The 18,882-nt window shown below is 38.2% G+C and overlaps 1 protein-coding gene across 3 annotated transcripts in view; it reads left to right on the top strand.

Annotated features, from left to right (window-relative positions):
* The window catches only part of SLCO5A1 (solute carrier organic anion transporter family member 5A1), a 118,539-nt gene that overhangs the window by 40,350 nt on the left and 59,307 nt on the right, over window positions 1–18,882 (top strand). For all 3 annotated transcript variants that reach the window (XM_021688476.1, XM_021688475.1, XM_021688477.1), the window contains exons 2-3: window positions 1,839–1,971; window positions 5,594–5,811. In XM_021688476.1, coding sequence (XP_021544151.1) covers window positions 1,839–1,971; window positions 5,594–5,811 — 351 coding nt within the window. The remainder of the gene's footprint in view (window positions 1–1,838; window positions 1,972–5,593; window positions 5,812–18,882) is intronic.

The following is an 18,882-nucleotide window of genomic DNA, read 5'->3' as shown; positions in this document are numbered from 1 at the left end:
GTAAATGGTGCCGGTTTGCCTGGAGGTGTAAACATAAATTTTATCTCCATATGCATATGGGAAAACCTGGAACTGAAAAAGCACTGTTTCTTCTTGAGTTCTGTTTCAGGCTATAAACAGAGAGGTTAACAAGATATTTATCAAAACTCTGATTTTATTTTATTAAGAGCATGCTTCCAAAAGAACGCCAGAAGCGTGCTTCCAAAAGAATGCCAACAATTACTTGTGGCTATGCTTCCTCCCATTCTCCATTTCCAAACACAGATGGAGAAGTCGGAGCAGCTAGTGTCTTATTGTTACAAGCAGATGATCCTGTAAAATAAATAAACGGTGCGCTTTCTCTTTTGAAATAGTGTGAAAAGTGAGAGCAAGTGTTAAATTACTGTCTGTAGTTATAAGTCACAGGAGGTACAAGTTTATTCAAAGTTTATTTAGGTGCAGAAGATAAAGTAAGGTGAAGTTACTCTGATTAGTTCAATTTGCTTTTTGGTAAATATAGTACTATTTAAAAGGTATGGCAAGCCAGGTATTTATTCAGTGGTTTAAGTGCATGATGGCAGTAGAAATGAGAAATATGTTATACCTGAGTTTATCATGCCTTGAACACAGGAGCATCTTAACAGTGTTTATAGATTTTTCTCCAAATAACAGGAAAAAAAAAAGTGGATTTGGAGTGTTAGCCACACTCTAGATTTTTCTATGACTTTCAAGGAATTTCATATCCTACCTCAAAATTTAAGATTTGACAAATTATTTTTTTATTTGAAATCACAGCAGTGAAAATAGTATAAAGGAATGACAATGAATTTATTGTTATTTTTTGCTATAAGCCCATTTTGATGGCCAATTTTTTTTTTTTTGGATAGAATGACACACTTTCTGATCTATTGATACAACCCCTTCCCCTCCTGCTTTGGTCATGTGCTTTAAAAAATTATTTTCTAATGCAGCTGTGGGTTGGTGCTATCTGTTTGGATCTTTTCACTGATGCCATTTAAGGAGATTTATTAATCTTTACGTAAGATTCCTCAATTAGCAATAAACCAAATGCATTGTGAGCTCTTCTTTGACTCTAAAGTGGTGATTTGAAAAATATTCATGATTTGAGGTGCTTAAGCATCTTTGCCAACTCGATTAAATCCAGCTTCATGGCAGAACCTGGCCTTGAGTTCCGTCATTCTGTTGGAATCTTCCAGCTGTGACAAGTGACATCTACTTTTTTTTCGTTTTCTCCTTATCTTGAGATGACCTTTTATTTATTTATTTTTTAATCTTGAAACAACCTTTTATCTTCTCTGGGTTATCCAGTGACTGCTCATTAACTAGCACTTTCAGAAATTTAAATTAGTGGGTCTGGGGTGGGACCTGAGCACTTCTATTAAAAAACAAAAGTTGGAGCGCGTGGGTAGCTCAGTCGTTAAGCGTCTGCCTTCGGCTCAGGTCATGGTTCCAGGGTCCTGGGATCGAGTCCCACATCGGGCTCCCTGCTCGGCGGGAAGCCTGCTTCTCCCTCTCCCACTCCCCCTGCTTGTGTTCCCTCTCTGGCTGTGTCTCTCTCTGTCAAATAAATAAATAAAATCTTTAAAACAACAACAACAACTGAAAAGCCGTCCAGACATGATTCTAATGTTCTAAAAGGACAATAGGCAGCAGCTGAATAAAGGGCATGATTTGAAACCCAAATGTAAATATAGACACATCTCTAAAGTTCTTTGGTTTTGGACGCTCTTCCCTGGGTTTAACTGTGACATATATACGTGGTATGACTGAAATTAGACCACACTTGAAACTTAAGGACCATGTTTCTCTATTTCACGTTTCCCCTTGTGTCTTCTCAGCCATCATGTATGTCATGGGAGCACTTGGTCCTGCAGTGGGATATTTATTAGGTGGACTTCTTATTGGTTTTTATGTCGATCCCAGAAATCCTGTTAACCTTGACCAGAATGACCCTCGTTTCATTGGAAACTGGTAAGAATTGTTTACTACATTTTTCATTTCGTTTGTTATTAATGATAGTTCAAGTCGTAGTACCCTTGTAGTTAAAATAAAAATTTCCCCATGGGAATATGAAAAACAGCTAAAAGTTGCCTAGAAGGGAGTGGAAGGCAGAATAATAATCCCCCAGAGATATCCATGTCCTAAGCTCCAGAACCTACGGATGTGTTTGCTTACATGGCAGAAGAGACTTTGCAGGTGTGTTTAAGTTAAGGATCTTGAGATAGGAAGGTTTTCCTGATGTCGGACAGGAATGGGCCCCGTATAATCACAAGCGTCCCTATTAGGGAAAGAGGGAGGCTGGAGGGTCAGAGTAAGAAAGAGATATGGTGATTGAAGCAGAGGTTGAAGTGACATACTTTGGGGATGGAGGAAGGTATCATGAACCAAGGAACACACTCGGGACTCTAGAATCTAGGAAACCCAAGAAAATAGGTTCTTCCCTAGAGCCTCCAGAAGGAATGCAACCTTGCCAACCCACTTGAGATTTCTGACCTCCAGAGCTATAAGATAGCACATTTGTGTTGTTTTAAGCCACTAAGTGTGGGGTAGTTTGATATAGCAGCAACAGGGGACTAATGCTGAGGGCTTGGGAGCATCGGCTTAATCCACCTTCTTTAGGGTTGAGGCACTTTTTGCTATAAATAGCAGAGTGGGGGAGGAGAGGGTGGCTGTGTTGGGGCTTTCCTGTGTGCTCGAGTCCTAGCTTTCATTATCTTTTCTGTGCCTTTTAAAAAATATTTTCTTCCCACGTCCTTATTAGATTAGCATTTCTGCTTTGTCAACCCTCCCTGACTGCCCGAAACTCCAGTCCCTCCCCGCCTTTTTTCCATCGTCACACTCTTAGTGAATCTTTTCACTTGGTAATTGTTTTTCCAACGGAGTGCTGGAGTGCTGTAGATTTAGCTGTTCTCTCACTTGCTAGCCCTTAATTGTCTTGCTAAATAAGTAATTTTTCGGACTTAGAATGAGAACTCCAACTTTGGATGTTAGGTTATTTATCCGCATAGCCAGGGCTGTGTTTCAGTTCTTCATAATCCTCAACTTGAACATGAGTTATTTCTTCATGATAGCAAGCACTAACTGAAAAGTATTGGCTTCCTGAATTCATTTAACATGGATTAGTAATAGGTATACATTGATAAGACATGTTCATTTTATAACAAAGAGAATAGTTCAGTATTAGAAATTAGTTTCCACTAATTACTTTAGAAGGAGTTTCTAAGAGTTTCTTAGATAACTTGTGTTATCTCTGCATTTCATTATAAGATAATCTCATAACTCTGAAGTACATGGGAATAATGCTTAACGCTGTCTATTTTCAAAGCAGTTAAGAAATATTAATCAAGTTATATAACGCTTATTTTCATAAGTAATGCTCTTTGAAGATGGATGTGCTAAGATTTAGATGAACCTGGGCTGGTAGAATTTTCAAATCGTGAAAAAGGAAGTTCCCTTGTCAGCATTAGGGGAATAACACAGGAATTTTAAGTTCTTGACCACTAGTGAAATTTTTGGCCTCAACCACTGTTTTCTTTGCAGTTCTGAAGTAAATAAGAGTAAGGATTTTTTTATTCTCAGAAAAGAAGATTAGACAAGACAGTAGAAAAAACAATATGTATCTTTAATGTTTGCATATAATTTTAAGTTGATGGCTCTGAGTGGAGGTGTGGGGAGGACCTGAGTACAGATCTACAAAAAAACAAAAACAAAACTAGCTACCATGAAGTGATTGTTGATTTGGGGGCAGGCATTTTTTCAGGTCCATTATATACATTGTCTTATTAATTTTGATGACTCCAAAAAGCAGTTAGCATTATTCCCCTTTCAGATGAGAAGGTTGGTTTGGGAAAGTGAAATAATTTCCCCAGGATCTTAGAGCCAGTAGGTCATAAAGACAAGACAAAAAAACCACATTTGTCTGAAACCACAGCTCAAGAACTGTCCCTTATATTGCACTGTTTGTCCTGTTCTGCTTTTGGAACTGAAGGAGTCCAAGGGGCTTGAAGGCAGAATTGTAGAAAGAGATTCAAAGGTGGCAGATAAGCAGGGGCAGTTTATTAGTAAAGGCCTCATAAGCAGCCAGGTACTACAGGGGCCAGATATGATCATAGCTATGTTCTCTGCAGACATTTAAAGAATTAAAAAAAAAATCTATCTCATTCAGTTTATTTATTCAGGAAATTTTTTGAGTATGTCAGTCACTGGGTTCTTGGTTATACTGAATAATTGAAATTGCTAGAAGTCGGCCCTGAGCAATCTTCTCAAAATAAAGCCTTTTTTTTCCAATTGTTTAAAAATCTTTATTTGATATAACTCTAAGTATCTTTGAAAATAGCATACTGGATTATTAATAACTGGTTCATGGAATTATTCTGTCAGTGAAATTGTGACTTTTAACAACTGATAACAGTACTTTAATAGAAGCACTATCTTTTTAAAAATGAATTTTCACTTTGCAATTGATCTGTATTCCTAATGGGTTGAATTCAACATTGATGCTTAGAATGCTGCTTGCGTTCAGGTTACAGCTGATGCGAATGTGCTGAGACAGAGGACAGAGTCTGAGCATCAAGAATTTGCAAGCTTGAAGGACAAAGATTAGAGCTGAGGAGTCCTAGTAAGAAAGTGGCAACCCTGTTCTGTAGGATCAGGGGCCTCTACTTGCTAAGAAAGGATTGAAAGGGGACTGAGAGATTGCCCTTGAGGAATTATGCAGACAAGAAGCCCAAGGCCTTAACACATGGCTCTAATGCCAGACTAGAATTTGAGTACTATTCTCTATATTTACTTCTTAGTCTCTGCAGCTTGGCAACCTCAGATGAGTTCAAAGACAGACTCTCAGTTCAACATAGCTCACGGTCTGCTTCTCCTAGGAAGCTTTCTAACACACATTTCCTTTATCTGAGCTTTTATAGCATTCATAGTCTGTACCACATCATGTGACACTTAATTGTATACATGCTTGCATTTCTTGGAGATTGTTTCTTGTATTTTTAGCTCCCTTACCAGTAGGTTGTAAGTTCTTGAAGGCAACAATCAAATATAAATGTCTTTGGTGGCCCTCACGGTTAAGTGTTGTAAGGGCTAGCTAAGAGGGTCAATATATTCTTAAGTGCTTGCAGAAAAATATTTGAATGCCATTAGCAATTTAAAATACATTCCACATGAGATGTGAATGGTTTTCTTTTAAGAAAGATGTGTCTATTTTGGTCCATAAAGCATGCTATAGAGTCTATATTATTTTTCTATTATGTTTATGAGTTATTTATTTATTTTATTTTTTATTTTTTGATTTATTATGAAATGCACATTATAGCAGAGCTAACAAATATTTCAATAAAACTCTAATCTGGTTGCTAATTATAATATTCATTATAATACTAGTATGATTATCAGGCAGATTTCTCATTTATAACATAGGGAGGAGTCCTATGTTTTCTTAGTTTGTCCAACTTCCTACTGCTTTACAATTGTTTTGCTTTACAGAAGTTTTCCCTGGAGAATTTTATTACCATGAGCTTCTACTTTGCTAATTTGTTCTCATTCATAATGCAAGAGCCATAAATGCTATTCACATTTCCCAATTTTTTAGGTGGAGTGGATTCCTCCTTTGTGCCGTTGCAATGTTTCTTGTGATATTCCCAATGTTTACTTTTCCAAAAAAGCTTCCTCCTCGACACAAGAAAAAGAAAAAGAAAAAATTTTCTGCTGATATTGTTAGTGATGATGACGTTATGAAGGAGAAGTCAAACAATAGTGAACAAGTGGACAAAAAAGTTTCTTCTTTGGGATTTGGAAAGAATGTCAGAGGTAAAGTATATCTTTTGAGTGAATACGTGCCCAACATTTTATTTTATTTTGTTTTGTTTTTATTTTTTTTTTGCACACGGTTATTTTAGATCAGTGCTACTCAAAGTGTGGACCCAGGTCAGTTCTGCCCCAGCAACTGTTACTGGCCTGTGACAAGTTAAGTACTGAAATTTTGAGTAAGCCTTGAGAAACTTTTAAAGAAATTTGACAGTAATTTTATGCCTATTGAATCTAATAATAATAATAATAATAATAATAAACTGGGCTTCCATTTTGTACATTTAAAAAAACTCATTTTCTTAATTCATTTTTAATATATTTTGCAGAAGTATCAGTACATGATAGACTGGAAATATTAATTTAAAAATGGTTCTTCATCACAGATTGTTTGAGAAGCACTGATTGAGATCCTAAAGATACAGATTTTAAATATGTCATTTACTGTAATGAGAGATGTCTGAGTTTTAAAATACTGCGTTCTATGATGAATGGTTTGTTTCAAGGGCATGGTGGGTTTGGTAGTGTGGCCAGATCCTTACCCAAATATAAAACCTACCACTAGACAGCAATCTCATTCAACAGTGGCTCTGTCAGATGCTTGTAAGTGTTCATAGAGAAGAGTAGCCAAGAAATTGGCCTCTAAATGTCCAGATAGTTTCAGTGATGTGTACTTGTCTATTTTTTCATTTTTATTTGTCTTAAAAACAAGAACTTCATTAAAACTAGGTTAGGCATTCTCAAACCTAAACAATTTAATTTTAACCAGGCAATATTTGTTCAGTGTTCAGTGTATCTGTTGGGTAGTGCTACACTCCCATTAATTTCAGCCTATTTCCTAAATTCCCTGAATTGATTTTTTTTTGAAATTATGAAGCATAATATTTATCAAGTGCTTGCATCAGTCAAGGTCGTTTTAGGTAAAATTTACCTAGGCACATTATCATCTCACTTTGACTATATAAACACTGAAGCCAAAGAGGAAACTTTCAGGCCTAGAAGGAAGTTACTAATATATTATGGAACTGTCCCTGCAGCCAAAGAAAAATAATGGTTAGATTGGACTACTTTTAAGACTATATTTGTCTAGAGCAAGTGAAGTCACTTTTCTTTGACAATGTTCCTTCCCAATTAAGTTTTAGATCTGCTTCCCCTACTCGCCCTCCCCTACCCATTGTTTTGTGACAATGTGTACTTTTGGAACTGCAAACATTACTTCTTCTATAATACCATCAAGGATTCCTTGGATGCTAGTGTGACCTGAGCTCTTACCACATGGACCACCATTTTTCTTGGATGTCTTATGGATCATAAAGTCTATTACCAAAGGAGTAATTTTTTTTTTACAAATCGATTAAGAGCAAGATTGACATTAAAGAATTTACAATACAGGAGTAGACTTAGAGTCTTAATTTATGAAGAATATAAAGTAGACTCAAGGAGAGAAATACAGACCTAGGTAAGCTAAAATTGTATACTTTATAGCTTAGGGGTAGATGGCTTGAATGTGAAATATATGCCCTGTTGGATAGTTGAGAAAAGGAAGAGAAGACTGATATCAAACACCAATCACAGATATGACCATAGATGGGAATGGCGTTCCTTTGGAGGATAAAGTGTAGACAATGATGTTAATGCCCTGTCTACCTCTGGGACCTTACTGTCTTAGGGGCAGAGGCCTGCTGACCGCTGGTACCTGCCTGAAGGACTGTAGGTCTTCCTCACCTGAAGGTCTCCTTTTGCCCGAAGGTTTTCTTTCTGGGCTGGGAAACCTCTTGGCTTCTGCTCAAGGCTGGCATCAAGTGCCAAGGAATTAACACTCCCCCACCCCCACACACAACAGTCTTAACCACTGGCTGATAAACACCCTAGCTTCCCCATTTGATGGGTGAGACAGTTCTGAGTTCTATTTCTACATCCCTTGTAGGCTGCTTTTGCTTCCTGTGCATCACGTTCGCACTCCCTGAGCAGCGTTTTCTGAGCCTCCCAAATAAACTGCGTGGACTTGAATCTTTGACTCAGGACCTACTTCTGGGGGGAAGCACACTTAGGCATGTGGGTTCAAAAGCTGTCATGGAATTTTAAGATTGTTTTTCCAAATTGAATCTATATACTATTTTATTGTATATCATCTTGTACTGCTAGGGATTTCTCTTCTCCATCTTTTCTATGCTCAATATGATAGATTAGGTTATTTTCTTTTAAAGGAAAGAATAAGAGGAGTCTGTTAGCAGTGATGGGTAGTTGGTCTATAAAGTCTGTTTCCTGTCTGATTTTCCTGTCAGTGTTTCTGATATATTCTCAGCTTTATCATTCTATGCCTTCATTGTGATGACTGATCTCACTTCTGCCTCTAAATCTCCTGATTAGGACACAGAGCTGGTTCATTTTTTACTTTCACTTGCACTGAATTCTCTAATTGTATCTAGACTGGACTTTCAAGAGCCACTTTCTCCTGTTAGAAAAGAAGCCTGTTTTAATGAGAGTCTATAGTGCAAATGTTTCGCTAAAAATGATTCAAATGATGTTGATGATGTAGAAATAATATTCAATTAGAATATTTAAAATTAATTCATATTTATCTTGCACTTACTGATTTCCTCCAGATTATATAATACCTATCACCTATAGGAAATGACAGTCTAATATTTAATCTGGTTTTCAAAAGGACAAATTAAATCTCTGGGAGTCATTCAACTGTTGATATAATTTTTTATTATAAACCTGAGATTCATCATTAAGGCCTTGAAATAAAGAATGGTTGCTAAGATTTCATTTTGAATTAAATCTGAGTTTGATTCTCAGATTCTTTTTTCCTCTTTTTTTCATATTTGGAATTTGGATGCCAGTATTAGCTTCTTCAGAGAGAAGGTGGCAGGATATCTAAGTTAATAACTCATACTTCCTTAAAAAAATGATTTGGGCCATACAAATCCACTCTCCGCCTCCACATTTTAATGATAGACATTGGGAAAATCTGACTCAGTGTTTCTAGATTCTTATTATAAATTATGCAAGAGTAAGACTGTTTTAAAACACCGCAAAGGAGAAGGTAGAATTTTTAGTGTGTCTGATTCACCTTTCCATAAAGAGATTAGCATTGATCGCATCAAATCTTACCAATAAAAATAAACACTTAAAATATTTAACTGGATCACTTTTCCTGAGGTTTGAGGTCCAGCATTTTTTTTTTTAAAGATTTTATTTATTTATTTATTAGAGAGCGAGCGAGAGAGAAACAGCATGAGAGAGGAGAGGGTCAGAGGGAGAAGCAGGCTCCCCGCTGAGCCGGGAGCCTGATGTGGGACTCGATCCCAGGACCCCGGGATCATGACCTGAGCCGAAGGCAGTCGCTTAACCAACTGAGCCACCCAGGCGCCCTGAGGTCCAGCATTTTAAAAGTCTTCCAAATTTAGCTGGATATCTTCCTAAATAGAAAACTTTTGGTGGCCGTTAATCATAAGAAACATTTTATTTTTGTATCCACTTTTAATCTTTTAGCTGCTTAGCATTATTAGTTAGCATAAAATATAACAGATTTTTCTCTGTTAGACTTTTGTCTGTGTTAGACTGCAATATGTTTATAATCTTAACTGAATAAAATAGTTAACTCTGAGATGAGCAGGGAGCCCGTTGCAGGGCTCGATCCCAGGACCCCGGGATCGTAACTTGAGCCGAAGGCAGACACGTAACCAACTGAGCCACCCAGGTGCCCCTCTCCAAAGCATTGTACCTCCTGCCCTCCTCTATTTTTCTCCTTAGTATATCACTGTCTAACATACTATATATTTTACTTATCTTATTGTTGTCTCCACAGTGAGAAAGTAAGCCCCATGAAGGCAAGGATATTGTGTCTACCATGTTCCCTGATGAATTTATGCCACCTTATAGATAATCAATATTTGATGAATGAATTATTGAGGAAGGAGAGGTTGTGTCTATAGGATGTGGCAACTGATATGGGGATAATGGGGAGATATAGGTATTAAAGATGGTTTCAGGATTTCAACCTCAGATAATGGGGGAAAGGGACAGAAGGAATACATTCCAAATTTGAGTTGCCCAAGAACATCCAGAACTATTGCATGTGGCCTTTTGCTAAGTGTTTTAAAACTGGTATAGTGTGGAATATGTTGGGGTCAGTCCTTGACTCAGCAAAGAGGGATCACCAAAGCCAGGTGCCTGGTCTATGCTATCTTAGCTCTCTTGCATATTGTCTTTGCTCCCTTGCTGAATTATAGTTTGGTTTTATGTTTGCAGCTTTTATTGAGCTGTTGCTTGAATTCCCCATATTTGCTGTAGGAACATGCTCACTGCCCTTTATATAAAATCCTATTTTGTGAGAACAGTGGTTCTCAAACTTCGGCCACCTAGGAAGCACCACAAGGGCTTCTTAAAACCCAGAGTGCTGGGCCCTGGTCCACAGTGTTCAAGTGCGGAGGCCTGGGGTGTGGCCTGAGTATTTGCATTTTTATTTTTAATTTTATTTATCTATTTATTTAATTTTAGAGAGGGGGGAGGGGCAGAGGGCAAGAGAGAATCCTAAGTAGGCTCCAGGCCCGGGGCGGGGCCTGAAGCAGGACTCGATCTCACAACCCTGGGATCATGACCTGAACCGAAATCAAGAGTTAGATACTTAACTGACTGCGCCACCCAGGTGCCCTTTTTAAATTGAAATTTTAATTAATTAATTTTATTTATTTAAAAAATTTTTTTGTATTTGCATTTTTAAAAAGCTTCTCGGGTGATACTGATGCTGTGAGAACCACTGCTCTAGAACATAGAGAGGAAAAGCAATTTGATTGTTTCTGCTAATGATGATTATACAACTTTTTGCTTTGGTGGCCAAGAAACTGAGTCAAATTTGAAGCCCGGCAAGGATTCTTACAGACATACCTAATTATTTGTTTCTGGTTTGACGTCGTGCTGTGTTTACATCTTCTCTGGCTCTGGTTCTTCATTTCATTCTTCTATTACATTTATTTTGTTGTACGCATGTTATCTTGTGGGAAGCTTAACCTTTAGATTTGGACCTATAGCTTAGGAGGTAAATGCTAACACGCCTGGCAAAGAATTCCTGAAAAAGAAAGCACTTTCTTTATATTAAGTGCAAACTGAGGGGTTACTCATCAACTCATCGGCATAGTATCTACTTAGAAAGCTATGTAGGAAAATAGTCATTGGTGCTAGTTTTAAACAAGCAGAATAGTACTTGGCCAGCAACCACGAATGATGTATTTTGGGCTTTGACAACTGCTGGTTCTGTCCCCTGCCTGTAGGTAAGTTGCTCAGGAGCTTCATGTGCTGGCCCAGAGGTGACTGTGATGTGCAAGATCACCTAGTTCCTTCTGCTCTTTTACTGGCAAGCAGGGAATGCCATTTGCCAGTGTGTTCTGGAGGGGAGAGAAAAATCGCAACACTTTTATGGAGACTTGTGAGCAGGGAACACAGGGGTGGGTCATTAGTTTCTAAGAGAATGAACAGATAATGGGGACACTTGGGCTGTTTGTTGGCCATGTTACATATGAGCGCAACGTTGGTTTTGCTTTTACAGAAAGTTGTGACTAAAAATTATTTGATGCTCCTGGATAACAGGGGTCAAAAAATTGCATTTGCTCTGTGCCCATGAAATACGCAGGATGGTGCAAGACTTCCAGGCCATACAGGAAGTTACTGGAATTTTCACTGCATGGGGATGGTATATTTCCATCAGCTTTTTGATGTACCAGAAGGCTTTGAAGTATACAAATAAGAACAAAAATATTAGGGGTAGAAGGACAAATTAAATACTTTCAGAAAGTAGTTACAAAGAAGGGAATCAAGGAATTTTGTGGAAAGGTGTTAAGAGAAGTGGCTCTATAATTTGTACCCACAGATTTTGGTTTATGGAGGTGACTGAATCATGACATGCAGAGGTCAATGCCATTGAAAGAAGGATTTATTACTTGCATTTCACAAGACAAGGGGGCACATCGGGCTGCAAGGGAAGCACCAGGCTTTGGTCAGGAAACAAAAGACAAGAGTGAGGGGAAAGCCAAGGTCAGACCCCTGAGGGGGTTCCCATAGGAAAGAAAAGGCAGGGCAGAGTCAACAGCTTACAACTGGCTGGTCTGTGTCATTTCAGTGGGCTTTGGGCTGTGGAGGTGGTCTGGTTGTGTGGTACCCAACCCTGGGTGATGTAGGATGGAGACAATACTGGCTGGGTATGTGAGAGCACGGTAAGGAGGTGGTTGAGACTATATACTTAGGACTGGATAGTTTGCATGTAAAAGTTGTGCTCCCAGCCAACCCTTGCTATCTCTAAGACTTGGTAATCTAGTCTCTTCCCATCCAGCAAGATTTTTAAGATGTCAAAGCATCATAAAATACTGAAAAATTAAAAAATATGATTAATATAAAAGCTCTATGTTACAGCCAAAGCATACACTCACCTGGCCTGACTCCACTATTATTATCATATGGTGTTTTCTCCATCTTTCTTTACCACGTTCCTTCTCCCCACCTTCCAGGGGCCTTTCTGGAGCTCTTGAGGCTGAGGCTTTGGGTCCCGCCCATGTACTTTGAAAAGCACTCTATATTTTAGCACATATTGTTTTATTTTAAACTTAATAAATATCCCAACCTTTTATATAACAATGACCCCCACTCTGGTGTTTCCATTTTTACTCTTGGTCACTTTGTGCCTACTGTAAATTCTATGCCTTGTTTGACTTAGTCCGTTTAAGCTGTCTAGATCTGCTTCTTCAATTGATACTTCCCTCAAATTTTACTTTCATTTAAGAAATCAGCGTCATCTAAGATGTTTAGGAAAGGACTAGACTGTTCTCCCCAAATCCTTCCTTTTTTTTCCTCCTCAAAGATTATTTATTTGAGAGAGGGAGGGGGTAGAGGGACAGGGAGAGAGAATCTTTAAGCAGACTCCACGCTGAGTGTGGAGCCTGACGCGGGGCTCGATCTCAGGACCCTGAGATCATGACCTGAGGGAAAACCAAGAGTCTGATGCTTAACCGACTGCGCCCCCCAGGCACCCCTGCAAATCCTTCTAATTATTGAGATAGATTGCTGACAATACCTACCTTAAGAAAATGTCTCTCTTTCTTTCTTTGTTTCTTTTTCTCTTTCACAAATAACTTTTTTGAGCAACAGCTACAGGACAAAGAACTGGGAGGTAGAAAGGAAAATTGACATAATAAAATATAAGTCTTTAAATGGAAGTATGTACATTCTAAGAAAGGCTGAAGGAACAGGAGGGAGGAATTCCTAAATTAGCTGTCTGAGTCAGGGAAGACTTGTCTTGGAAGATGACGTATTGTTGCTTTCTTTTAAAATTGTGGAGTGTTTGGTTTGGTTTTTTAAAATATAAGAGTAATACATGTTCATCGTAGAAAACTTAGAAAGTACATAAAGATATAAAGGATAAAATAAAAGTGCATTCCAATATCATTCCTGAACATAAATGCTTACATTATTTTTATAACAAAAAGTGTATTTTGAAACTAGATAGATGTGGTGGTTGCACACCATTGTGAATGTACTGAATGCCCCTGAATTTTTTGCTTTAAAATAATTTTATGTTATGTGAATTTTACCTCAATAAATTATTTTTGAAAAGGTATTTATTTTACTTGAATTTAGACATAAGGGAAATAAACTGAATAAGCTATAATCTTCAGATAAGTCTTTTTTTTTTCCACAAGAAGTATTATGTCCAAAAATAGCTATGTCAAGAAAGTATTAACAGCGGTCAGTATGTTTGTTTGGTATTTAATGTTTATCATTTATATTGGGAAATAATGTTAGTTTCCAGGTAATAAAATTTAGTCAACAACTTGATAGAACAATTCATCTATTTTTTATAATAATAAAACCACCATTCCTCATCCCACCCCCAATTTAAATTAAAAAAAAATAGATGTCAAAAGAACAAAATTGAAATCTATGTCTATTTTGTAAAGGTCCTTCAGAAGAACATAACAGAGAAAAGCTGGTGTGGAAGGATAATGTCAGCAAAAACAAACACCACAACACATCATAGGGAAGGAATGTTCCTGCAACCAAAAAAAGATCAGAAAATAAATAGAGGGCTTAAAAATATACCAAAACAAATTCACAGATAGATATTATCATTCATAATTGTGACTTTGAATCTTGAAGAGAATGTCAAATTATGCTATGGATTTTCCAGTAATACCAGTTAATACATACAAAATATTTAAAGTTTTGTTGCTTTAAGAGGCAATTGCCCAGTTATCTGAAAAATTCAAGCATTCCAAACACCTCTTTTCCCCAGATACACTGGATGAATGAAATATTGGATATTTCCTCCTTCTCTGGTTAGCATTTTATTGTTTCTTTAATGGAATTTTTAGCTTATAATCTGATCTAAATCCTTTTAGGATTCTTTAGCTCCAGAAAACCCTATTTTAAAAAGGATTATCTATTTGGTCCTTCACATTTTTCTGTGGTTTTGTTAAGTACACCACTACATGGACCGCCTTTATCTTAGGAGGAAGAAATTAGGCATCTTTAGAATAGATTTCATTTTCTCACAAGTATATGGATATTGTTTTAGTACAAATTGTTGCTGTGGTGTTATAATGAATGTTAATAAATAAATACATTCCAGATATATTTTTTGAGTGCCTACAAAATGCCAGATGTATGCTGGGAGCTGAAGATATACAGATTTACCAAAGTCCTGCTTTCATAGCATTTACACTCTCTTGAAAGAAACAAACAGGTAAACACACGCAGCTATTGAAGACTTGATGAGTAGCAGTATGAACAGCATGCCATGGGAGCACAGAGGAGAAGCACCTGGCTGAAGGGGCTGTCTCCTACAGATTCGATGGATGAGCCTGACATTTGCTAAGCAGACTTGCGGAGGAATATAGTAAATAGTAGAGACAAGAAAGACCACGGCCATGTAGGGAGCTTATGGTGGGAATCACAGAACTTCAGAACTGCAAGGGTGGACAGCAACCCTGTCTTGAGGGCATTGCAAATGAGGCCAAGTTCTGGGCAGCTGGGCCTTTTTCCCATTTTCTTGGTCATTCTCTCTGTCAGCATGTCTTTTTAAAGTATATCATATAAAAAAGTCTGTTTCCATAGTTTAAGACAACAAAAAGGCATGACAGTTGCTTTCAGTTTGTAAAGGACAGAAGCAAGTTGAAGCCCCCTGAAATACTGGGGTTTTAGCGTAAGGCTCTCTTGTGAGCCCCCGGCAGCTCTGGGAATGTGTTCCTTGCTTCGGGACCCACAGCCACTCTGGATACTCAACTGCAAGCTGATGCTCAGTTCCTTTTCCTTACTTAAGTTCTCACTCAAATCTTCATACGCACAGCCTAATTCACTGTGTGTCAGGTGTCAACAGTAAGGGACACGAAGTAAAGGGCTTGGCCAGTGTGTGTTCCCGTAGGGTGTCCCAGGCCTCTCATGGCTGCAGGGCTGCTTTCTGGAGGCACCTCTGAGTCCAGCCTCCTTTCCTGGTGCAATCAGCTAGTTTTGAGAAATCAGGTCACATGCTACAAACCTTGCTACGTCAGCATAAGGAGCCACTGAAAAGGTGACTTTCAGGGTGGCAGTGCCACACAGACCTCTCTCCAGGATGGGATTCATTTTACACCAGACTAAACATATTACCCATGAGTTCCTCCCTTTGCCCACTTTAAAAGCTGACTTCCACCTTTCAGGTTCTATGAAACCCAGGCTTACTTAAAGCTTTACTCTTCCAAAAACTTTATTCTAAATTGATCCTTCAAGTTGTAGACTTATTTTATGAATGAGCATAAAACATTCCCACATGCTGAAGCACGCTTGCCTGATGGGCAGAAACTTACCCATCTACCATCCCTGTTGTCTCCTCTTAAGCTGTGAGCCACGAGGCTTTGGAGAACGAGAAACTATGATCTCTGCCCTTGCTGAGATCGTCGTTGATCAGCTTCCACAGGAACCCAGTCACACCGCACATCTCAGATTTTCTGAAACTTTGACTAAAGGTTTGCGAGGTCAAGCGGAGGGGGCAGGGGGACTACATCAAATTTATTGTAGCGTAGCCCCGTTATGATGGGCGTGCAACTCAACGTCTGGTCTGGTGCAGTCTGGGGTCACCTGCACTGCTGTGGATGCGCACATGGGAACGAGCAAGGGATCTGCCAGTGACAGCAACACTTCTTTTTTTTTTTTTAAGTTTTTAGTTAAATTCCAGCTAGCCAACATACAGTGAGATATTAATTTCACGCGTACAACCCAGTGATGCAACACTTACATACACAACACCCGGTGCTCATCACAAGTGCTCTCCTTAAGTAACACTTCTTTTAAAAGTGATTTCTATGTGTTGCCTGTCTTATATTACATTCTATTTAAGTTTGGTGCTTTGTATTGCATTCTTTTCCTACTTTACTAATGTTTAAGGCATTTCTGGTTTTAGTGTCAGCTTGCCCTTATTGAATTTGTAAGATTTTGTAGCATTAAATGATAAAAAAATGACAATCATTATCATTATTTTATCTCTCCTTCACCAGGCTTTTTACTGCATTTTTTATTTTACAATGACAGTTATAAATGACACGAAGAAACTTATCTAAAATATATTCTGCAGCATAAATTTAGATATTTGACTGCCAATGTATGGATTTAGCTTAGATTTTTAAACTTTGTGTTTTTGAAATTGTTTTGAATTTACATAAAAGCCACAGACAGCACATAGAGCTCCTGTGTACCCTGTACTTCAGTTCTCCAGTTGTTAATGTTTCTGACCCACCTGAGAAGTTGCAGACATGATGCTCTGCTGCCCTATCCTCCTTCAGTGTGGTTTCCTAGGTACAAGGACATTGTCCTACGTGACCACAGGGCAGCCATCAAAACCCGAAATTAACATTGATCCAGTGCTACCTTCTAGACCACAAGCCCAATTCAAACTTCATCAGTGATTTCAACAATGCCCTTTATGTCCAGATTCAATTCACAGACCACATGTTGTATTTCGTTGGGGTGTATTTTAGTCTTCTTCAGTCTGGATCAGTTTCTCATATTTCCTTATTTTTATGATCTTGATCTTTTTAGAAAGTATAAGCTGATAACTTTATAGAATATCCCTCAGTTTGGGTTTGATGATGTCACCTCCTGGTTTATGCACTTGGTGGGCATACCACTGAAATGAGGCTATATTCCAGTGCCTTGTAACAGAAGCTATATAATGCTAATATCCCTGTGAACTTTTATCTCTTGGAGAAGATTGTATCTACCAGGTTTCTGTACTCTAAAGTTAATAAATATATTGCAGTTCTAAATCCATAAGTAATTTATAAGTGTTTTATGGAGAAGTACTTTGAAGCCATACAAATCCAGTTGATTCTCATTTGTGGGTAGTTGTGTTCTATAAAGTCACGTGAACATTGAGTTAGCAAATACAGAAGCATTGCTCTAGGGAAAACACAGGATTGGATTCCTGTCACAACATAATCATCAACCAATCAGTACATAACCTTGTTTTATGTATGTTTCTGTTCGAAGACACTTTATTCAATATATATTGTTGATTCATTAACACTGAACCTACGGCCAACTAGCAGTATGACTCATGCCTGAAGGAAGTGTATCTAACACGTGTATTTTCTCTACATGGCACATCACAGCCTCTTAGGAAAGCTAGACAGCATTTCAGCACTATATCTGAGGGCCATTTGAAACAGGGAAATCACCAAAAACACAAAAATGCTAAAAATATGACAGTATCTTGTGAAAAGGACACTTGCTTGCAGCATGAAAGCTGACACAGGAAGACAGTGTGAGATGCCTCATGAAATCTTAGCCAAGAAAGTGTGTGTCCTACAACTTAAATTTTTTTGCCACTTGGTGCATGTCCTTGAATGGCTACCCCCTGTGAGTATTGATTTGGGGGTTACACATAAATTGTAGCGAGTGGGCAAATTTGAAAATACTAAATCTGTAAATAATGAGGATTGACTGTATCTTGTTTCTATTAAACTTTCACTTACCACTTTTAGCATCCATTGACCTTAAATTGCTTCATATTTGACTATTGGGGATCCTTCAAACTGTCTTTGGTGTCCTTCTGACATGTCCCCATCATTCTCTGAGCACTTTACTTTCTTGTTTAACAAGATTTTCCAGGCTCATCTTGTATTTTCTCTGCCTCAGCTCTGAAGTTAGACATTTCTCCAAGGAGCTCTGGTTCCTTTGAGTGGAAAATGGCCTTTAGAAACCAAGCACCGGGTGCTAGGTGTGCTCACTGCTATTAGGGTGTTATAACTTCTAAACTGTGTAGTAGACAGAATTAAGAAATATGTGTATGTACACACACTCACACATATCTATCATCTGTCATCTTTATCTATCCATCTATTGTCTAGCATCATATCTATCAATCATATTCTGTCTATCTGTCAGTCTGTCTATCTGTCCATCCATCCCATGACTTCATACCATTACCTTCAGTTCCAATCTGATATCTAACTATCCCCTGTCCATATTTGTAACTCCCTTCTCTGGCCATTAGAAAGCTGACTGCCATTAGTTTCAATGGACTAACTTACTCACTGTTCTTGTATTTAAACCAACTCCCAGCCCCACCTGCCAAAGACACAAGCCTGGATATCTGGCCCTTTGTTCCTGCAGGGCATGTATGCTGAAGGTTTAGCTCCAACAAAGGGAAGGAGGAAGGTGGAAGAAAGGAGGAAGCTAACTTAAAGTTGTTGAATTTCAACTTTTGCTAAATTCTTCTTAAATAACACCAGTTTTTTTGTTTTATTTATTTATGAAAGAGAAGACAAATATTACATATATTCTTAGTTAGCTTTGAAATTAGAGGGCTATTTACCACACCAAATGGGTACAAAGGAAAAATCAGTTTTCTGTAACTAGTATCTTTTTTTTTTTAAAGATTTTATTTATTTATCTGAGAGAGAGAATGGGAGACAGAGAGCATGAGAGGCGGAGGATCAGAGGGAGAAGCAGACCCCCGCTGAGCAGGAAGCCCGATGCGGGACTCGATCCCGGGACTCCAGGATCATGACCTGAGCCGAAGGCAGTCGCTTAACCAACTGAGCC

The sequence above is a fragment of the Neomonachus schauinslandi genome, chromosome 4, assembly GCF_002201575.2.
Source record: "Neomonachus schauinslandi chromosome 4, ASM220157v2, whole genome shotgun sequence".
NCBI classification, from domain to species: domain Eukaryota; kingdom Metazoa; phylum Chordata; class Mammalia; order Carnivora; family Phocidae; genus Neomonachus; species Neomonachus schauinslandi.
Note: the sequence above shows the minus strand (reverse complement) of the source record. Positions and strands in the feature narration are given on the sequence as shown.